Genomic DNA, 23067 nt, shown 5'->3' on the forward strand with positions numbered 1-23067 from the left:
CCCACACACAGACAACACACACACACACACATTCAGAGGCATCTGTTGGCCAATCAGAATACGTTTCAAACATAACGGTTTGCGCACAATGCACAGGCAACCGCATGCCGATTGGCCACCGTCAACGCCGACGCAGAAGCAACAGCAAGAGAGTCAACGCAATTTCAGCTGTTGAAAGGGCAATTGCTGAATACGAGTCCAGAGAGAACGTAAGAGAGAGCCGCCAAATAACGTTCACAACTTATCACAGCAGCAGCAACGGCAGCAGCAGGGTGTTGCTGTTGTTGCTTTCACTGTTGCTGCCGTTGCGTCGATAGTGATGACGATGTCTGAATTTTGAGCTCGGCTCGGCTGGCGGCTGTTCTATAGGTTAAGTCGCCGCTGGTGGCCACGTTAGGTGTCAGTAACAATTTAGTTCGACACGCGGACGCACCTGTTTTTTTTTTTACATATTTTGTTTGTTGGCAACATAAAAACCCCCAGATGCACATTGCTTTTAGCGAATTTGCCGTTGTGTGTGTGTGTGTGAGTGTGTGTGTGTGTGTGTGTACCAGTGTAATTAGTTTTTTAATATTTAATTATATTTATTGCAACTTATTGCATATGACCCAGACATGTCGGAAAGTAAAAAACGCGCCAAAAACCAAAAACAAATTTCAAATGACAAACTTATTGGAAGTTAGTTTCGATTGAAAACAAAGAACAAAAGCAACAATAAAAGTTGCCGCCCATGTAAATGAAACCCAATGGTCAACTGTCAAAAGTCTTGTTTCTTTAACCGGTATACTGTTGCTGATATAAGCGTTATTATTGTTGTTGACAAAACGTTGCAAAAATAATAATATTTCAATAGCGGCATAAACATAAACAATGAATTGACTGTGCGTCACGGAATTGTTTTTGCTGTTGTTGTTGCTGTTGTTGTTTTCAAAAAAGCGCGAAAACTTCGGCGAATCGAAAGTTAATTCATTGAATTTGATCGTGCTCTTTATTTGTGTGTTTGACGTATGCAGCAACAACAGCAGCAATGAAAAGCGAGAGTTTTCCGCACTACCAACAACAGCAGCAGCAGAAGCAGCAGCAACCTTAACTGTAACGTCAAAAGCAGCACAGTTATCAAACCTGACGCATGCCAAGCAAGAATAACCTTTTTTTTTTTATTAAAAAGCAGAAAAGTGTTAATTTGTGACTAATTTTGATTCGGGAGAATCAGAGAAAAGTTATTTAAAATAATCAAAAATAAAACAAAAAGAAACATCAACAACAACAGCTGATGCCATTGCAGCCGCAGCGCCTAAGAGTAGGCAATGGCCACTTAAGGTCTGTTTGTTTGCTCGAGCAGGGCGTGCGCCAGTGGCTGTGTGTGTGTGTGTGTGGGTGTAAGGAAAAGGGCATATAAATGAGATAAAGGAGATGACAAGAAGCATAGTTGGCAGTGATAAGAGCACATAAACTGAAACTGAACTAAAACAGTGCAATAAAGGGAAACTGAATCGGAAGAAGCAGCTACACCCGCACAAATCCCATCGTCCGTCAAATTGGCGCCACACAACTTTGAATTGCATTCAGACCGCATGCATTTCCACTTACCCAGCGAAGCGGCAACAGCAACAGCAGCGGCAGCAGCAGCAGCTACAGCATCTACGCCAGCAGCAGTTGTGGGCAGCAGCAGCAGCAACAATACTTTATATACGGGCTCGACAGCAACAGGAACAGGAGACGTCTCAGCTGTGGCACCCGTCAGCATCGCCGGCCGTCTGGGGCGCAACATCTGTAGCGGCGGCAGCGGCAACGGCAACGGCAGCGGTAGCAATCGCAGCATGGTCACATCGTCGGCGTCGCCAACGGGAACGGGCTGGTCAGCGCCAGCCGATTACAAGAGCGCCACCACGGCTGCCGCAGCTGCCGCGGCGGCGGCTGCGGTCATGTGCGAGGTGATACCATCGAGCAGTGCCAGTGTTGGCAGCAGCTCGCCAACAGGTGGCGCCAGCAATGGTACTGCCAATAGTGCACACAGTGGTAGCAACAAAAACAACAACAACAATAACAACAACAGTCGCAACAACAATAACAATAACAGCAACAATGCGGTGCATCAGGATCTGTTGTGGATGGAAAGATTTGTGCTCGAAAGACAACAGGAATATCCAGGAGAATTGGGTAAGCGGCATCCCACTTCCAAAAATAGAATTCCTTCCAAAGCAAATTATCATTTCTGATTGGATCGATTTGTTTATAACAATTTCATTTAGTTTGGTAAAAACAAACTCTACTCTGCACGTAAGGTGTCCGCTGCAAGCAAAACTCAGGTCAATATTTAGTCCGGGGCTCTTGCGAAAGCTTTAGCGCGTGTCAATTATCCAGGATGGGGCTCACGAGATATCTAACACTTTTATGGCTTTATGTAGATGTCGATGTCAATGTTATTCGATGATGCGAAGAGAATGGGAGTAAATTGATATCAGCTATTGGTTTTGATATCAACGCACGAGTCTCGTCTTGTTTTGCGTCTTCCTCTTTTGGTCCTCGGCTTCGGCAGAACATTTCATTGAAATCCATATACCTTAGCATATCATTGACTCATTATGAAATCTCGGAGTGTTGACGTGCCTGAGAAATCGAGCTGTGCATTTTTTGAAAGTCTACCTTTTCTTCATAAAACGTGTCCTAAATTGGAATGAACTCTTGTGTGAGACAGGATTGCTTAAAGATTGTTTGATATAAACACTTAATTAGGCTTCGAGCCTCTACAAAATATCCTATTGGTAAATAACAGATTAAAGTCTACGATTGTCATACATAACAGGAAAATTGCAAAGCTCGTTATTCCACATTTTGGTGAAGATTTGTTAAGCAACAATATTAAGTCATACACAAACTCGGTTTACCACAGATTCGCCCTATATATGAAATATGAATGAAATAATAGTCTGATAATATGTTAAACTAAGAGGTTAGTGAGTCTAAATTTAAGAGTTTAAGATGTACAATTACGTGTAAGTCTACCAGGTACAGATGAGCTTATTTGGCTAGTCAACCCAAAGAAGTCGATTTCGCACGTAATTAACTTATGAATAAATATTATCACATATCTACGGTTAATCAAAGAGGGAAGATTTATTATCCGAAGTCTGCTAGAGTATGATGGCACCCGAACATCAGGATTTCTGTTTAGTCCACCTAACGCAAAAAAATAAGAATTGTTTCTTACAAACTCAACTGTGATTAAGATATCTTCAAAAGCAAAAAACCCTCTTTAAACTTAACTTAGTTGTTTAGTGTTCTTTCCTTTGGCAGCTATATGACACAGTGATCTGATTACCTAGTTAAGGTCGAGCTCAAACAAGATACTTGGCTATTGATGCTAATCTGATATATATACTTTATGGGGATATGTGTTCTTCTAAGCGTTTCACTAGATGAGATCGGTCATTTGCACAGAACTAATATGCGTGTTTTTAGTGTGTACAGGGCAAACCAGGGCTTAATTCAAGATATATATAGAAGCTCTACCAACAGGACACATCTTTTGAAAAGATGGCCTGCATTTTGTCCCTTTATCGCCTTTTCGTTGGATCTAGCTGCGGAATTGGTCGATAGCAGACCCTGATGATATAACCGAAGGCTTCTCTAAATAGCTATACAGTCAAATTGCTCACTCTTCCTGTTTATTTTATACATTGTTCTTGTTAGTCGTTATGCCAACATTGACCTCGAGATTAGGTGCCTAGAAACATTCGGTCATGGTATATTTATGGAATATTTATATATATTTTATATAAGTGAAAATATCCAGTGAATAATTTAAAATATGAGAAAAGTAATTTTAAAGTGAATCTCTGAACCTAGTTGAGTGGACCTTTTACACATCCACATGCAAGCCTTCGAGCAACAAATGGCCCTGCGACCTTTATCGCAGGTTGCCCTGCATCTGGCTAAACTGTCATCTACTGGCCCACATCGGGGCAAGGTGTCACGGCCACCCACTAATTAATTATGAAGCGCTCCAGCGAAACGTTGAAGTGCCGTTTAATGCAGATACGATTGATTGATGGTCACAATGGCCGCCAAAAAACTATCAATTATTCACCATATTTTGAAAAATAATAAATTAATGTATAAGCTGATTGAATTAAATTTTTGGTTTCGAATTACAGTGCGTACGAGCAATCCGTACTTTCTGTGCTCCGCTCTGCCCTCTCACTGGCGGTCAAATAAAACGCTACCATTGGCCTTTAAAGTCGTCGCCCTGGCGGACGTCGGCGATGGCACCTATGTGACGATCCGGGCAGGGAATGACGAGAACTGCTGCGCCGAGCTGCGAAACTATACCGCCCAGATGAAGAACGGCGTGGCCAAGTTTAACGATCTACGCTTCGTGGGACGCAGTGGTCGGGGTGAGTAACGATCCGCAGGGCAATACAGGATTTCCCTTTTCTTATGCTCCTATATTAAATATATTCATTTCGATGCCTATAAAATGGCTCTATCAGGTTCACAAGTGAGTGAAATCGAGGGACACATGAGCGTGTGGATAGGGTAGGGCATGGAAGGGAACTGGATTGATTAAATTTTAGTATTTTAATATATATGTGTGTGAATATTAAAAGCGTTATTCTAAATTTCTGCATACTTTTCATATAAGAACATAACAGTGGAAAGAGCTCGATATGGAGAGGCCCCAAATATAAACCCATTCCCATAAATCGGAAGCTTTTATTAAAGATTGCAAAAGATACAGACATCAAATATGGTATATAGGTGCTAAATATTTTCCTTTAATCTAAGCCGTAACCTCGTTATTCTTTCATTAAAAACAAATTTACACAAATATACATTCCATACACAAAAGCACACACACAAAACACATACTATAACGCGCAGAAACGTTTAAATATTAAATATCATATAAAAGATTTTATTTAATATATTCCTATTCCTGGATACACGACATAGTTTTCCAGGCGTTATATCGGACATAGTTATTTATTCTTAGGAGCACGCAGCCAAACTTAACAAAACTTCATCTAAGCCTATAAAAGTCTATGTTTTTTTTTTTATCCAAATCAATAATTATTATAATTTGAAGCCTATTGTAACTTGGTTAGAATATCTGAAAATCAGGAAAGTTGTTGTTATAGGAAATTTTCCGATTGTTGTATTGGGAGCTATATGATATATTTGTCCGATTCTGAAATGACTAATGTGACAAGCAAAGTAAAGTTAAACTGCCTGCAGCTGTATTCCAAATTCCCAGATGATATCTCCCAAGCTGAAAGTTTAGTTTGCATAGAAGCAGAGGAATATATAGACAGACAGGAGGACAAACGGAAAATATATAGAATATAATCTCCGCTACACTTGCTACATACATTTGTACAAGTATAATAAATCGCTTGCGTTTTGATAATAAGACTTGATCGGCTCCTTTAGCATCTTAAGACCAATTTTTTAAATATATGGGCTCTTTATCAGTGCAGAGTATAATAAAAAATAAAAGCTGGATTTTCAACCGTCCCACAAATCTCTTATTCAGAATTCGATGCCTGAGAGCGGAAGTTGTTAGGAGCGGAAACGCTCTGATTGAGCAAAGTAACGTTAAGGTACCGATGACGATGCCGATGCCGAAGCTGAAGCCGTCCCGGTGTGTTGACCATTGTGGATGCCACTAACACGCAGAAAGGATCAATGTCCAGCAGTCGTCATATTAGGCGGCTGCTGTTGCTGCAGTTTGCGCTGGCCCCGGGGTAACATGCAATACGGCAACGACTACCTCTCGCCCCAGCAGCCGGCAGCCCGCGAATTTACCCATGTTCGAAGCTTAGGTTCAGTCGGCAGCGCAAAGTTTGCTGCACATGAATACCTAAGATATCAGCATACCTTGAGCTGCTTGGGCGTCACGCAATGGAATAATCGATTTGAACCCACCATTAATATGGGATATGTTCATGAGCCTGTACTCCAGTCACATTGCATAGAATTTGCAGCAGCAGTTGGCTAATTAGCTGCAACTGTTGCCTGCTAGCCAGACTGCCTGCCTGCCTGCCTGCCTGGTTGGCTGCCAGCCTGCCTGCCTGACAGTCGGCCAGTGTGCATGCCTTCCAATTGACGGCTCGTGCCGCAAAGGGCAGCAAATAATTACTGCCCCAGAAGCGGCAACAACAGCAGAGAACAACGAGCACCAGGCATGCAAATAACAAGCTAATGATGTAAGAATATAAGCGCTGACCAAATTGTCAACGACAGCCCCAGTGTCGTTCATTTAATAGCGTGGCCCACGCCTCTGCCTCCGCCTTCGCCTCCGCCCCCGCTATCGCCCAAAGTGGCCTTCTCCATGACCCCAGCTAACAAGCCACATAAATTGCGAGCCAGGACACCATGCGGTGTTTTCTGATTAAATGACAAAGCTCATTTCGACCAGCAAGCGTGCAAAACAAACAAAATTTTAATATGTGTTTAAACAAAAAATTAAATATATACTGCATTCAAAAACTGCTCCCTTTTCGATTATGGAGGCGGACAGCCTGACAATGTCATGCGCCGAGATTTTGTGCTACTTTAAATTATGCTTTATTTAGATTTTAAATGCTCTTCAATGCCTCGTCAACTGGTTGATCGCAATCTTAGTTTATTAGACCGCCTATCAGCTGGCCATCTAAACCGGACTAATCATATCAAAGGACTCGATTCCAAAATCGACAAAAGGCAAAAGGATTACGAGACTCCTCTAACAAACGACAAATGAGTGGCACGCGCCGCAGCAATTTATAAGTCGTATAAGTTTTGCCCCAACGTTTAATTAATAACAAAAATTGTACTCAGATTTGAATAAGGGTTGGGCCAGGCTGGTGCCAACATCTCGCACAGTCATGTGACCGTTGGGTGGTGATGGGAAGGGCCGAGGCTGAGTCTACGACTAAAATGCACTGCCACAACTCACATATGTCTGCTGCCTGCCTTTCACATCTAATCAGAGCACCAGCTGTTTAATAAGATTCGCTTAGTAGGTGGATAATACGGTTGTTCATATTCTTCCTTGAGGAATTGTCTGATTTATTTTGGTCCTGTTCGCATTTACTTTTCTATAATCGCTATTTTTTAATCCTATTAGCCCTTCTCCCTCCAACAAAACCCACAAGCTTTTATTCTTTATGTTCTGCATCCATTGAAAATTCTTTCAAAGAAAGGGCGTAATAGCACAGGCAGAAGAACGCATTTTGGAGCCCGTAAAGCGTATATATTCCTTATCGGACTAGAAACATTTACGTAAAATTGATTTAAAAAAAACATTTTTGAGCATACCTATTGGCAACGCCAATTAAAAAATATAGTTTTCGGATCTGTCAAATTTCAATATATACTGTATATACAAATCATCTGAGTAAATCTTCATTACAATTGCGTATAAACTGTGGGGTCTACAGCAATATGATTTATTTTCAGTTTTTTAATGCAAAGTTTCTCTCGGTGTTTGTTTGCAATCTGTCTTAGCACAATAAGCAAATTTCTTATATATATATTAATATATATTACACTATAGATTGTGAATTATGTACTCTTGTTCACGAGATCCATAGCCAAGATATTTTATGATTGTGTAACCTATTTACACATCTGTTTATTTCATTTCTAAAAAAGATATTTAAATGAAAACAATTATTTTATCACATTTCTGATCTTCGTTATTTTGTTTGCTCGCCGATGCTCTAATACTATAACAGACATGTGGAACATGCAATTAATTCATTCTAAAAACTATTTAAAAGTTCTTCCCTGTATATTTTCGATAAATATGAAAGTTTTAAATACAAATGTAGACAGGATGAATCAGTTGAAGGTTATCTGAGAAAATTCTCTTCAAATTGTCGCATATTTATTCAGATGAATATAAGCCTTGCCCATTGATTGCTCTTGGCCCGATAGCTCTATTTTTCAAATTGATCGTCGTTACCAATTACTCCAACTCCGATTGCCCGTGTTGTAGAAATCGGGGTCTGGTGCCCATTGTTCAACAATACGTTTGATGTTGATAACTCATTTGGGTTGCATGCTTTGTTTTGCTTTCGTTGGGGCACTGATTACATTGCGATTGGAACCGCGAGTAAAACTGGTGCTATTATTATTATTATTATTAGTATTATTATTATTATGTTTTATCATTTACATTGAGTCTTTAGTACTCATAAGTAGTGCAATATTTTATCTTTACAACAAAAGGCAGACGCGTGTTCTCTTGTTATTGTTGTATACATATCCATAGATGAGTGGTTGATTGTCTTCTGGGTCGAGAGCATGTTGCTCTAGTTTACCTTACCAATACCCTTTGGCCTTCTCTTAGTATGTGCCAGGTACCACAAATGTGGCTGTGCTCCATTGAATAATGACTGCCAGAGAGAAGAAACCAAAATGTCTAGGAATCTCTTTAAAAGTTTTGGTATTCACTTTTGAATTTGGATTTTCTTGTCGTTATGTCTTTCTATTTCTTTTTTTTTCCTTTTTTGGAGCATTTTGATTAATTTGACTTCTTATTTCGATAGATTTGACTTTCAAACGCAAGCTCGGCTCACGATAATGAAGACATTTGGAGCCACTTCAACGACCACGTAGCACGCCAATACCTCTAAATGACAGGGGTCAGCAATGGATCTGCGTTGGTTGAGGACAAACGCTTTCTAACTGATGAGCACAATTTAAAGAGCATATGAATGCACGTAAACAAAGCTTTTGACTACTTGGTTTGCTTTTACCGACAGTTTACAAATTGCCAGGTTAATGAACCCCGGCAGTACAGATTCACATGTCGTACTACTGCTCTTATATTTAATGATTGGGTAACATTGGGTAAACCAGACACTCAGGGGTAAATCACTTACCTTTGACAACCTTCAGATTCAGTGACTATTTGTTTTATGCACTGTCCCAAGTTATATGCCGAATCCCAGTTAATAAAGTTGCGCGTTCATCGCCGTTGTCCATTTCTAGAGGCAGCTCAGTACCTCTGCACAATTTGGCCCTGTCTTCTCCCCTCAAGCGTTGATGCGTAGGTGCACAATCCTTCCATTATCAGAGGGGGAGGATGGATGCGACTGAGGTTTTGCGGTTACCAGAGAGAGGATTGATTTTGGTTCTGTTTATAGTTCTGCATTTCGCTAGTCTCTCTCTCTCTCTCCCTCTCACTCTCTCTCTCTCTCTCTGCTCTGGGACAACAAAGTAAAATAAACATTGTTGCTTTCGTGGATGTTTAAATATATGCACATATATGCATAAAGAACAACATTAAACTGGGTTTGTGTGCAGGTTTCTGTTACCTCGTATCTGTATGTTAACCGCCGCCAACAACAAAAATGGCGGTAATGCATTTGTTTAACTGGCAGACAGTGTGGAACAGCAATTAATGCCAATGCAATGGCAACTCGAAAGTCGACCAGCTTCCCGCACCCGATAATCGATTGCCGCTTGCGGTCTGTAAATCGATAAACTTATCAAATTCACCATTAGACCAGCCGACGCGACGCGGCACTCGCTTCAGCCATAAATAGTGTAAACATGGTCAAGCCCATTCAAAGAGCACAATGTTGCCCTGTTTCGCGCACCTGGCAGACAGGTTTCAACATTTTTATGACGTTATTTTTAGCCGTAAACGCGGCGCGGGACAATCACTTGGAGGCGGCCATCAAGGAAGGATCAACAAAATTTATGCCGAGCTCAAATAAATTGCGCCACGCAGACGTAAAAAATCCTAAATGTTTGTTTTTTCCGCACGCCGAAGCATAGATACCCTTAACCTAGTACCCTTAACCTATCTATTTACATTTATATATATGATCCGACGATCTGATCTGATACCATGTAAAGGGATGACGTATACCGTGTAAAGGCATTATATACTAGTATGCCCAAAATATTTAACTTTTTGGATATCTTCCACTTTCTCCAGACACTCTTTTGACCGCTTCGGTATATAAACAAGGAGTATAAAGATATATTATAGATTTTGATGTAAAAAACGAAAGCTGTGAAATATTACATTATATATTTGACTGAATTCTTAGTTATTGAACATTTTAAACGTTTTGTTTTATATTTTGGCAAAAAATGATTTTAATAATAAAAATGATTTTTATTCCAATTGGTTATAGAGATATGGCCATTTTTAATTTTTTTAGGTGTTAACCCTATTCATTTGGACGGGAGTGTGTGTACACATGACTATAGATTTATATAATTTCGAAAGACGCACTAATTAAAGCTTTTCGTTAGAATTAGCTTGGATAGAGCGTAATTGCAATATGCATGCACTTATAAATTTATAAAGATATGAATCTCTAAGTTCTGCCAGACTCCAAAAATATGTTCTGCTTGCAAAAGTCAAGGATTTTATCGCTTCTGCTCATCAAGAACAATAAGACATCTCGTAATACAATTATAATACCCTCTGCAAGGTTAAAAAAACTCGATATTACGTTAATTTAGCTTTAAATATTACTTTTATTGCATCAACTCACACAATATATATGTTTGTCGGGCTTTTATTTAAATGTGTGAGTCAACAAATTTATCGTTGGAAAATCTATAGTGTAGACGTGGCAGTAACGTTAATTTGAACAGATCTATGCTGTACATACTCCTATACGTACCATTTGTTCGACATGCCTTATACAAGTGATTGGTTTGACATACCCTATATTTTCATCAATTTACCCAAATAGTACTTATATAGGTATGTTCAAAAGCGTGGATCCAACTTTACGACTTAAACACGATCTATGTGTACAAACATGCGGTAATAGGTGACACATTTTCAACTTAAGTCGATAAGATAGCCCTGCGAGGAGGTTGTTCAAAGCTGGCAAACACAATATGCCAGCACAAATGCCTGTCGTGCGATAAGGGAATTAAACACACTTTGAAAGCGTTGCATGAATTTGTGGGGAGGAGCTGAAAATTGATTCGGTAGCCAATTTGTTGTCTCATAAATCAGCATATGACTTTTAATACCCTTTTCGGACCTTTCCTTCTTATTGTTACAGGAAAAAGCTTTACGCTGACAATTACCGTTGCAACAAGCCCGCCACAAGTGGCCACCTATGCCAAAGCCATCAAAGTGACCGTCGACGGTCCAAGGGAACCGCGCTCCAAGACGAGTAAGTAGCCAACATCAGCAGTACCAATTATAACAGCACCAAGCACCATTTTCTCCAGCACTATTGCGAATAAATGTCTAAAGATCTAAAGATACTCGCCACCCGCTGAGTTTTAGGTTGGATTATGCGGCCGAAAAGGAACACGAAGTCATATTGGGACTGGGCCGGGTACTGGGCACGAACCTAAGGCCGCATTAAACAAGTGTCTAATTAATGTAAATAGCTTAGCCATATCGGTCAATTGCACACAATGGTAATCGCTCATAATCCCCGTGGAACACCTTCTGCGTTCCTTGTGCCGTCTGCTGTCTGCTTTCTTTCTGCCGTCAACATATTTTCAAAATATTTTCGTCAGATTGACTTGAAAATTGCTCGCTGGGCAGATCGTGTAACAGAGTTCGGCCATTTTGTTGTTCCTTTACCTTTAGGGAAGGTGTTTGAAAAGTGCAGCCGGTTTGCCTGCACAGATGGACAGACGGACAAACGGAGAGACGGACAGGCGTATTGCAGCGTGAGCTCAACTTAACACAACTCAACTCAACTGAACTGAAATGAACTGCATTGCTTCCTACGGTTTCTGAAAATTTTGCGGTTTTCAAAGAAAACCTTTTTGCAAAGCCGGCAACGTTGTCGTATTGAGTTTATTAGTTCGTGTAATGCATATACGAGTATGCATTAATTTTTTTCTTATATTTTAATATTTTTTTTGTTAATGCATTTTTAGGTCTTCGCTGCAATATCTACTCTACATACGACTATACTTAAGTATACAGTATTGTATAGGTACATATAAAATATGCTGCGGCATTACTTCACCTTGAGTATGCGCTCGCAGAAGAAGAAGAGCAGCAGTGCAAAACTTGTACGAATATATGTACGAACGAACAATCAGCCGGGGAAGTTGGGGAATTCAGGACTTGTGTCAAAAAAGTGATATGGCCTTGCAAAACTGAGGAACTGAGCTTGTAGCTATGCTTCTTCTTAAAACACCATAAAAAATTAATTCTAAAATATCTTATTTCTTGTTAAGAAATAATTAAGGCTTACAGCTGACATTTTAATGTGTGTGTGTGTACCGGAAATCTAGGCTAAACCTTCTAAAATATGGTTCTCTCTTTAGTTTTTGGGTGGAGTGGGAGACGTAACTTTCATAAAACGAATATTCTGGATCTGTGTATATTATTCAAGACCCTATATAACTATAGTTGCTATCTCTTGATCTATATTTTACGAGATATAGTCAACACACAGGAGGTCATTATCAATTTGAGAGTAGCGCGTTCAATAAGACGGTCAATGAACAGACAGACTGGAATGTCTACTCGAATACAGGATATGAACATATATATTTTATAGGATCGGAGAAGCTTGCTTTTACCTACCAAATCTCACTTATCCCCTATTACCCACATGCAATAAAAACCACACTACTTCAAGGGAGAATATTAAAACCCCATTGCAGCATAGTTATCAAATACCACTAGAAAAAGTTAATACACTAAAGAATTTGTAAGAAAGGAAGGTTAGTAAAGCAACTAAGTACATTTTATGTTCTAGTTGTCAAATGTCTTTATAGAGAGACGGACAAGACAGCCCATAACTGTTGCTCATTTAATATTAGATTATAGAGAATGATTTGCCTACAATGCGACTCGATTGCTTGATTTCAGCACAATTCTAATGCCAAGCTCACATTACTATAACTCTTTACAGGCCCACCCGGCGGTCCCCAATATCGAGCACTCGGCCTCGGCCAGCGACCATTCATTGATAGTTTCCCCAAAACTTTTCACGAACTGGAAACGCTGCGTCGCTCCGCGAAGGTTGCGGCAGCCACGACGGCGGCGGCGGCTGCTGCGGTGTCGGTTGCATCGGCAGGCAACACGCTGACCACAAACGCAAGTATTGCCCAGCAATTGGGTAGCAATTACTCATCGTCAAATAGTACAATAAATTCGGATTGCCAGGGCTACAAGCCTAATGCCCCACAAATTCAAGGTAAGTTACATGAGCAGAACAGCTACCAACTACCCCATTCCACTGCATCTTTTCCACTGTCGAGAAATTTCTTTTAATGAAGTAACGAGTCTTAATGACGCCTGCATTTGCTTCCGCGCCAATCCAAACTGTGTGTGTATGTGTATCTGTGTACGTGTGTATTTGTTAGAATGGTCAAGAACTTGGGCGATTCGACCAGGCACCAGGCGGCCTAAACCTTTTAATTGAGTTAATGAACGGCCGATGCCGCATATCGGTCTCAGTCTCGATGTATTTTTAGTATTTATTACTTATCTCTTAACATTATGACGCTAATTTATTTATTTTCTTCCACAAAGCTTAAAAATAGTTCAAATCCGCTGAAGTCGATCATTGTCGTTGGGGCCTCGCGCTTTTTCATTTATTAATCATAGCCGCATAGTTCAAGTCTTCGGTCTTCGGTCTTCTGTTATCATGTGCTTATGTGAAATGCTTTTGTCTAAGCTTTATAGATACACTAGCAAATATTGCCCGGCATTGCCCATGTCATGCATGATGTGCATAAGGTAAAAGCTTTGGCCTTCTCACTTTCAACAATAGTTGTCCCTTAAATGCGGAGTATTAAAACTCCCTGCTCCCAACATTCCATCTCCCTAACTAATATATATTGTATTTACTGTACTCAATAAAAATATACCAAAGATGATATAATGAAGTTGTCCAATTTGTGAAACCGACAAAAATACATCACTGATCCCATATGGAATAAATTTCCATATGTTTCTTTAGAATAAATACGTCAAATTGTTCGATTACTCTTCCCGCAGGTCTTAAATTGATCATTTTCGATTTCAACTACCGATTTTATTAACAATATTTTGGTTTCAGCTGCAGGTATGCAGGTTCTCGTATAGCAAGGATTATATTTAGTGAAACACTATTTTTCAATTGGTTTTAGGTTAATTTGTAGCATAAATGGTCGAATCCAGATAGATATAGGCTATTTTTTTAAATATAAATATAATCACCAACAAGGCATAGTCAACAAAAGATGAATAGTTCTTTGGACTCTAGGATTGCAAACGGACTGTGCCTTGTCGAAGCCTTAACCATTTGCGATTTGCAAACGTCAACTAAAGCCTGCATCCATTTACTGTGTGTTTAACCCTGGGGTTCTCATGCTGTATTAAAGAAATATCTTCTCCTTTTTAACTTAATAGCGGCCATGTGCATATGTGTGTTTACAAAAATATTATATATTTGTTGTTTTATAGCTAAAACCAGGTATTTCAACAAAATAACGGCATATCTATGTGCTAGTTCTGTCTGCCTTACCAGTTAATTGAAGTATATAGTTTTTGGGATCGAGTCGCTAATGTATATATAAAACGATATGTTTGGATTTTGAGGAATACAATACAGTAAAAACTCTTCTAGCGGTCACTCCTATTACACTCTGATTGGGTTGACATTGTCCAGTATGAACACTCCTCTTGAACGGAAAAATATTACCCAATAGTAGCTGTCCACTCATGTGGCAGAAAAATATTATAATCTTTGAAACGGATGAGAGTTATCTACCTGTGAAAAATTGAGCATACTTTTAGTAGGTCAAGTTTGGAGAGGCCAAAAATGAAGTTTGTGCGGACAGATGAACATATAGGCAGACAACCTTATAAAACGAATATACTCTTCTGCACTGTGGAACAGGGTATTACCGACAAAGGCCTAAATCAAGCTAAGGCCTGTTGTGTGTTAATTTGTGGGCATGTATTTGTGTTTGGATCTGAGTACAGGGTATGCAAATTATTTGCGTTTAGACTTGAAAAAGAAGCGAAATTAATGGTGCTTAACAGATGTTGGGCAACTGTGAACTGGCCCGGGGACAGGCACGAGCACCAGCACGGGCACTGGTTATGGGAATGGGACTGAGTCACTGGCTTATGAGTCAGGGCTAGTTTGGTCACTGATGAAACTAGACGAATCTGAAGCAGAAACTCTGATACAGAGACTAAGTGTTGCTTATGCTAATTAATTTATTAATTTTGCATTTTCTGTTGTCTGATTGCGTTGCTGCCTCTAGAAGAGTCGCGGACTCAGTCGCGGCTCATCGAACTGTCCAATTACAATACACATACAATCGTATGTGTGTATGATATGAATAAAATGACACATCGTCGACATCGTCGACGTGTGTTAATTGTCCAAAAGCAATAACAACTCATACCTATAACAACAATCCACAGGCATTTGGCAGTGCAATCGATTTCGTTGTGGCTGTATGTTTGGTTTCTAAAATAAGCAAAAACCGGAAATGCCCCAAGCGTAGACTCGAAATCCCACAGCGCGTGTTTGGGCAACGTTTTGGTCGTTCATATATACATGCAAATATATATAAACAAATTTTTGTTGTTGTTGTAGCTGCTGTTGCTGTTAAAAAGCTAAGCCATTAATATTTAAATGTGGCGCTTAAATTGTTAATTTACGCAAAATAACAACTTGACAAAAAAACGTTGCGCTTTATTTTAATTTTTAGCGGAAATCATGGGGAAATTCCAAAAAGCCCACAGACCGCAAGTTATCGGAATTGAAAATGACGAATTAAAATAGATCAAACTACCTTGGACATTAATGCCTAGAGTTTCTGATTGTACTGATGTTATTATACAGAGTATGCAAGAAAAACATAAACTGAAGCTGATCCAAAGTCTGAGGAAAAAATGTCAAGTCTTGTATGCTCAGCCGCTCTTAACTTAATTCGTTCGAAATCCTTTTATTTTTGATTGCCTCAAATTATAGTTTCATGCTGCAGCAAGAGCGCGTGCAGTATGTAAATCCACATCTGTTAGGATTTTAAGATCGGTGAGCAGCGCGGCGATGTGAGGTAGCCCTTCTGTGGAGCTTTTTTACCGAGTCTGTGAGCTCAAGCCACAAATCAATCCAAATGCGGTTGCGCAGCTGTTGCTACGGGCGCGACAACGGCAACGGCAACAGCAACTACATCCAACATTGAAATGCAAGCTGCAAGATGCATCCAGAAATGCGTGCCGTGTGTGCCGGGTAACAGTAAAAGCAACAGCAACAGCACCGGCAGCAGCAACAGCAGCAGCAGCAGCAACAACAACAAAAATGTCAACCATCGCACATTGAAATGAAATCTTTTTGGCCCATAAAACGCCAACTGTGGCCAAGTTGGTCCGCCACCAAAACCCAAACCCAAACCCAAGCCCAAACCGCAAACTCACTTCCGTTTCGTGCCGTTTGCTGTTTACAACAACGCTCCACAGCAAAGTTGTTGCTATTTTTTAACCGTCCGCCATTTTGCAAGCCCGAAAAAAAAAAACATTTGAGCCGAAGAGGAGGCAAAGAAGCGGCTGGAGTTGAGGCACTTTAATTAACAGCAATGGTACTTGTACCGCTAGGCGACTGTAGCTTGTACTTGGAGCTGCTCGTTGGCAGCCAGTCCTTAATGAGCTCCAAGATGGCGACGGCGACGGCGACGGCGAAGGCAGCGAGAACGCATACGAAAGCTGTGAGAACCTGGAATGGGGTCGCTGCCGCTCCAGTGGCAGAGCTTTAACTTATGCTCAATGCCCTGCTGCCGGCGATTATTGGCCAGCTGTGGTTTTCTTACAATCAGCTCTGTCGATGATACGCAGAGTCTCTTCCTCTTCCTTACGCTTGATTGCACGCCAAGCGGATATGGAATATGACCAGAGAAAATCGAAGATATCCGGCCAGTGGAGGCAATGAGAGTTGCGAGTTTTGTGCATTGCTCACACATCTTACGTCCCCCCCGCCCTCCCCCATCACTCCCTGCTCTCCACAAAAATGATCTTCAAATGCATAAGCTTTCCCAGCTTCAACCGATTAATACTGGACAATTAATAAACAATTCTTATGGATTACTTTAAACATATACTCGCATATACATATTTGTTCCAAACTATTCAAATTTAGGAGACAGGCTAGTCGCAAATATCTTCTAAGATTAGCTCGGCCTAAATATAAATTGCTAAGGCTAGAGATTCATTTGCTTATGGGTTACAGTCCTGGATTCACGAGAGTTTTCTACTGGTGCACTAAGTAAAACTAAAGTCAAAATACTAGGATAGACCACTGATCTCCCCTTTAAAGATCGACGATGTTTGGCTACACCCACAACGTTTCGCCCCTAAATCGCGAAATCTATGTCATTCACAGTTTGAGTAATCAAATTCGGAATAACTCGACTGATGAGCTCCTCTGCAGATCGGTCCAAAAACACTTTGCCTAAGCCTCTCTTAATCGCTTTAGAACATCAAATGTAATGCATCCTGTGGGGGTACCTGGGAGTACCTGGGAGTACCAGCAATCGCCAATTTTGATATTTGTTTATATTTGATTTCTTTGCAAAACAAAAACACAGAAATGGAAAATGCAAGTAAATAAATAAGAAATATGTCTTTTTTTAATTAATTCAAACTGAATATTTAACTCTTCTGCAATCGAGTTGAAACAATTAAGATGGAGAAAAGTTAATATAAGTAACAAGAACAGTAATGAGTTTCTCAGCAAGTTTGCTTATTTTTATGGACAATGTTGGAACGTTGCGTATATTATAACTGCCCGATGTGAAGACCCTGGGTAAGATCTCAGAACTCAAATATGACACGTTTGATGTTTTTAAAATCGATTGTAATAGATTCTTATTAAAAAGATTCCATGGTGAATTTCCATCCATGGATTTAAAACTGGCGTGATTTGATCGCAAACAAATTGTGTACATTTGAAGTTTCAGCAATATTGATTTGACCTGGAATAAGCTGTGCGTTGATCATCAATCAGTCAGGATTAATGTAATTAGTTTTGGAGGAAACAGAGGGAGGTATCCAACAAATTAATAATCCTTCATTTGTTTAATCTTAACAAGAACCTGCAAAATTAGTACCTTGGTGCTATGGTTAAAAATATAGGAATGAAATTGTTTTGAAGAACCGCAAAAGGATTTCGAAAAATTTAAATACATATAATGGAACTGCAAATGGGCCGAGGCAATTAAACAGACGAATAGACAGACAAACAGATATGGCCAGACTGATATTGTTACTAATCAAAAGCATATATAGAAATTCTGCTTATTGTTACATTTTAATATCTAAGACCGCAATTACTCTTGAACTTCCGATTGGTGACCTCGACGCTAATGCTTTGCCTAAAGCTAAGTTCAAATTTGATATATTTCGTATCTGCATGTAGTATATGTAAACTAGTGTCGGGAAAGACTGACAAAAGTGGCATTGCGTATACGCAAGAAACCCTCAATTATAATCAATGCGAGTGACATTAATAAGAGAGTATAGCAAAAGTGCAAAGAGACTAAAATGTCTTTATTTCCCTATCCTCTGACGTTAGCTTGGGTTGAGTTCAAGTGGCACAAAATTCCACGTGCCCGGCCAAGAGACCCGACCAGGTCCCTTGCCCTTGCCAAAGCCATTATTCGCCCCTTTGGCTTTCATCCAGTCAGTTTCGCTTCATTGCATCCTCGCTAAGTTGCGGTAGTTGCGTTTTCTGATTACTCCTCGACTTGGTTTCAGCTTTTGCTACCGCTGCTGCTGTTGCTGTTGCAATGCAATTTTCGCCTTAATTGAAACAATAAAATGTGATAAGTGCTGGGTGAAAAGTTGCTCGTATGCAATTTTCTTGTCCCACCCCTTTCATTCCGGCGAGTATGCACATAAGAAGGGTATGGAATCGAAAATTGATGGGATAGCATAAGATATGAAGATGGAAGCCCTACCTGGAGTACAGGCTGGGAGGGATGGGTGCGGTTCATATGGTCAAATGGAACAAATCACACGTAGTTGGGGTTATTCTGGTATATTACTTATTTATATAACAAACTAATATGATTGTAACACATGTACAACAGAATAATCGCACTCCGCTACGAATTTGTTTAAGAAAGGTTTCTTTATTAAATATTCCAAGTCAAGTGAATACTTTCTGTTAAAAGGTGTTGAACGATTGTAAACACATTTTCCTTTCGCTAAGCGACCTTTTTGTATGTCAATATCATTTTTATACCTCTGATACCATTAAGTATTTATAGTCTCGATCTGCTTTAAGTTCCAAGTCGTTCTAGCCATGTCTGTCTGTCTCTGCGTTAATGATTACGAACAAAGTCGATAGAGAGAGGGAAAGAGAGAAAAAAAATTTGTACGTAGCTGTTTATACTACTCGTTCAAATTTAAGCTGTTTCAAATTATCGAGAACTCAATCGTTTAATCGATCAAAATCGCTATCGAAGTCCTGTTTTTTAGACTTTTCTTGGAGCTTATAAGAGCTCAAGACCCCATATTATTATATAGATTTAGTATTTCAAATAGTATATACAAATCCAGAATATTTCCATCGATTCCGTCCAGAATTTAAAACAAATAAAACCATTTTTGAAGGATACGCTACATACTTCATGACAATATTATAATACGCAAGTGTAGGGTAAATAACGTTGCCTTCGGGCCTTGATGATTAATTAACGGACAGCGCACGTAAAATGATTTTCTGCCTTCGATAACAGCTGAGAGGCACAGGTCTATTCATACATACTTCTCGAAATCAGGTTTAGTTTCGAATATTGATTCATCACATTCTCTTTACCGATATGTTCAAATTGAATAGCTCATTTTTGTTAAAGTAAGTTTGAGTAAGTTTGAATGTTTGAAAGGGCGCTGACTAAAGGTAATCTCCAAGATAAACATTTCCGTCTAGAGCACTCTTACTTGATTTAACTAAAAATACCTTATGTGATTTAAGTGCATACAAAGACTGGGTTTTGATAATCCACCTAAAAGTGTGAAGAATAGTTATACGACACATGTTTGCGTATGATCCAACCAATCACCCCCCACAGTCGGGCAAAACAGGATAAAGACAGCCATTGGGTGCATATGATATAGTCAAATCACCATCAAACACAATGGCCTCAAAAGAAGCTTTAAGATTTTAATTGTAAGGTGTAATCATTATTTATTTTCTTTCAGTGTATTAGTCTGTGTTATTTACGTAATAATTAGTATAGTCGTTTTACCTGGCGCCACGTTGACTTGCGCTTTGCTTCTAATAAATTTGATTAATTAAAAGGCATTTTTGGTCCTGCTCTTGGTATACCATCTTGGAGCCCTGTGCAGGCATATACGATGCTTCCTCTTTTGTTTCTGGTGCTGTTCCCGGGCCCGCTGGCTTACATAATTAATCAAAATATGCGCGCGACGTTCTGTCAAACATCGACGATGAGGCAAGGGGATGGGATGGGACGGCGACGTCCCGCTGTTGTCGTAGTTGCCCGAGGCATGCCTTGGAATTTTCTTTTGCTCTGCCAATTTGTTAAACCCTTGCCGGGAGAAACCATGACGGGGGATGAGGTGGATGAGGGTGGAGGGCGTACACACACGTGGGTCTCGTCGGCGCATATGAAATTATTTTTCAATTATCCATTCCGCCTGTTGTCTGCCACGCCCAAGCATGTTTGTGACAAGTGCAGCTGTACGTGGGATGAGATCGGACTGAGGACTGGAGACGATGCTCATAAATTGACTTTTTGTCTATTGACTTTGTTTAACTGATTCTCTATCCATCTCTCAATATTTTCACTTTTTTCTAACTGTCAATTTGCAGAAACCGATCTGATAGGCGCCGCTGAATGGACGGGCTCGGCCAGCTCTGCTGCTAACGTGGCCTACCCAGTAGGAGTTGGTGTGGGTGTTCCCTATCATCATGCGCACCACAGCCACACCCACTCGCACACACACAACCACTCGGCGCATCACCACCACGCGCACCACTTACAACACCAAGTGGCGTTGCCGCCACCACCACCGCCGCCGGCCGCAGCGCCGGTGCCGGTGCCGGTAGCCACCGCATCGGCCATGAATCACTACAGCAGCGCTATGGGAGGTTATGATACAACTACGCTGGACGCGGGCAATTATCATATATCCTCGGTGCTTCCAGATATGCATGGATTTTCCGCAGATCCGTATCAGACGGCCGCTGCAAGCGGGTATTGCGGTACCAGCTCCAAGTCAGATCTGGAATCAATTAACGCCAGCTATGGCGCGACGCCAGCTGCCTACAATAATCCAGCGGCCTGGTCCAATGGTTATAATAACTACCAGTACGGCAGCTGCTCGGCGACGGCAGCACAATACGGCGGAGCTGGTGCACATGCAACGGCGCCACCGCCGCCGGTGGTTCTGTATCCACAGCTTTACTCAACTGTTAACCAGAACCAGATACATCTGCATCTTCACAGCAGTGAGAAGCTGGAACAGTACCTGGCCACAGACCAGCAATTGACTATCAGCTCACTGGCCAGCAATCGTTCTAGCATAGAGATCGGATTGGGCACTGGCGTCTGTGGCGGCGGCGGCGGCAGCAGCGTAAGCGGAGGTGTCGCCCTGGGCGAGCAGGACCAGCAGGCAGCAGTGTCGATTGCCGAGCAGGCAGCGGAAGGTGCCTCCCAAAACTATCACTTGCATCACCATCACCATCCCCACGAGACGCAGCGGCAGATGGAGGCACAACAGCAGCATCAGAGCGACGTTAGCAACGAGGCGGCACGGGAAGAGGATGTTGGCGATATGACGCAAGTCTGGCGTCCCTATTGACCCAACCTTATTCTAGCGCCTCTCCAAAGAACACGCGCCTTTCTGCACATAGAACTGAACTAAAACAAAACGAAATTTGTGCGTGTACTCTTTTTCTTGCCTCTTTCAATTTACACTATAAACAAGCATATACATATTAATATAATACATAATAGAATATAGTGTTTTTTTTTTTTTTTTTTTTTTATTTTTGCCTTCTGTGTGAAACTTTTACAACTTTAAGAACTGTAAATAATTCCCATAATACTATATGTAATAATTGTACGCATTGGTATTGCACATTAACCATTTATATTATATACTTAGCATGTACAACCACTTTTGTATGTATGTATGTATGTATGTATACGCCCTATCGATGAGTAAGAACACAACAAAGAATAAGGTTTTTTTTTTTAATAGGCTTAAGTCTAGATTAGTTGCGTCATATAAAAAAATATGTCGCGATTTTTGTTATTTTGTTTGAAATTCGAATATCAAAATCGTTATAGGAAAGAATGAAGACTATTAATAAAGTTATTGTATTTATTTAAAATTAATAATAGTTGGTAGAGTTCCTCAGCAACAGCTAGGCACGGCAAACCTCGTATAGATCGCCATCATGGCGCTCAGGCAAAACCACGCCCATTTTACATATGCATATGTACTATCGTATCGTATATGTTAATACAAAATAAAATGGTAAATAGGAAAAGTGTGTAAATAATAATATTTTGTGATTATGCAAAAAAAAAACTAACCACAGTCAAATGAAATACAAAGAAAAAATACAGCAAAATAGTGGCAGCAACAATAACTACAGTTAATTATGCACATATATTAAAAACAACAACAGATCAACAGCAGAAAAAACCATCAACAACAACAATTGCGAAAATCATGAATTTTGAATGAAGCCTTAAGAGTGAGCGTAAATAAATTATGATTCGAGCATTGTAAGACCACCACACGAAAGAGAAATATCCCTCTCGCACACCCTCTCTTTCGATCTCTCTGTCTCGCGCTCTCTCTATCTCTCTTGTGCCATCTTACCTTGTTAGATTTGGGCTTCCAACTACAATTCTTTGGATGGATGAGCCCTAGCTGCGCGACTCCGTCTTCGTCCCAGGCACTGCTCGTGGATCATGGGTCGTGCAAAGTTTTTGCGGTTTGCCATAGCATAAATAAATTGAACACCCCGCCGCGGTTACTACATCCAAAAGATGCAACCCCTCATCCCTCGTAGGTGCCCACAATACACGGCTGGCTGTAGTTGTTGTTTGCTTCTATATTGTTGTACCTAATACAACAAAAGC

General features: G+C 40.4%; 1 protein-coding gene across 1 annotated transcript; it reads left to right on the top strand.

Moving 5' to 3' along the window:
* The first annotated feature begins 1820 nt into the window (after positions 1 to 1820).
* On the top strand, positions 1821 to 21772 carry LOC115765422 (protein lozenge). Its single transcript, XM_030708968.1, has 5 exons — positions 1821 to 2160; positions 4158 to 4397; positions 11031 to 11144; positions 12858 to 13142; positions 20781 to 21772. Exons 1-5 carry the CDS (start codon positions 1821 to 1823, stop codon positions 21770 to 21772), a joined length of 1971 nt encoding a protein of 656 aa, XP_030564828.1.
* Positions 21773 to 23067: the final 1295 nt, after the last annotated feature.

The sequence above is a fragment of the Drosophila novamexicana genome, unplaced genomic scaffold (genome assembly GCF_003285875.2).
Source record: "Drosophila novamexicana strain 15010-1031.04,08,12 unplaced genomic scaffold, DnovRS2.1 tig00000960-arrow-arrow-pilon, whole genome shotgun sequence".
NCBI classification, from domain to species: Eukaryota; Metazoa; Arthropoda; class Insecta; order Diptera; family Drosophilidae; genus Drosophila; species Drosophila novamexicana.

What these genes read in the sequence shown, in the direction of transcription:
- LOC115765422 (XM_030708968.1), top strand. Translation starts at nt 1,821, where the DNA reads ATGGTCACATCGTCGGCGTCGCCAACGGGAACGGGCTGGTCAGCGCCA. An exon ending in CGTGGGACGCAGTGGTCGGG is followed by an intron (nt 4,398 to 11,030) that starts GTGAGTAACGAT and finishes TTATTGTTACAG; the next exon opens with GAAAAAGCTTTACGCTGACA. An exon ending in GGAACCGCGCTCCAAGACGA is followed by an intron (nt 11,145 to 12,857) that starts GTAAGTAGCCAA and finishes AACTCTTTACAG; the next exon opens with GCCCACCCGGCGGTCCCCAA.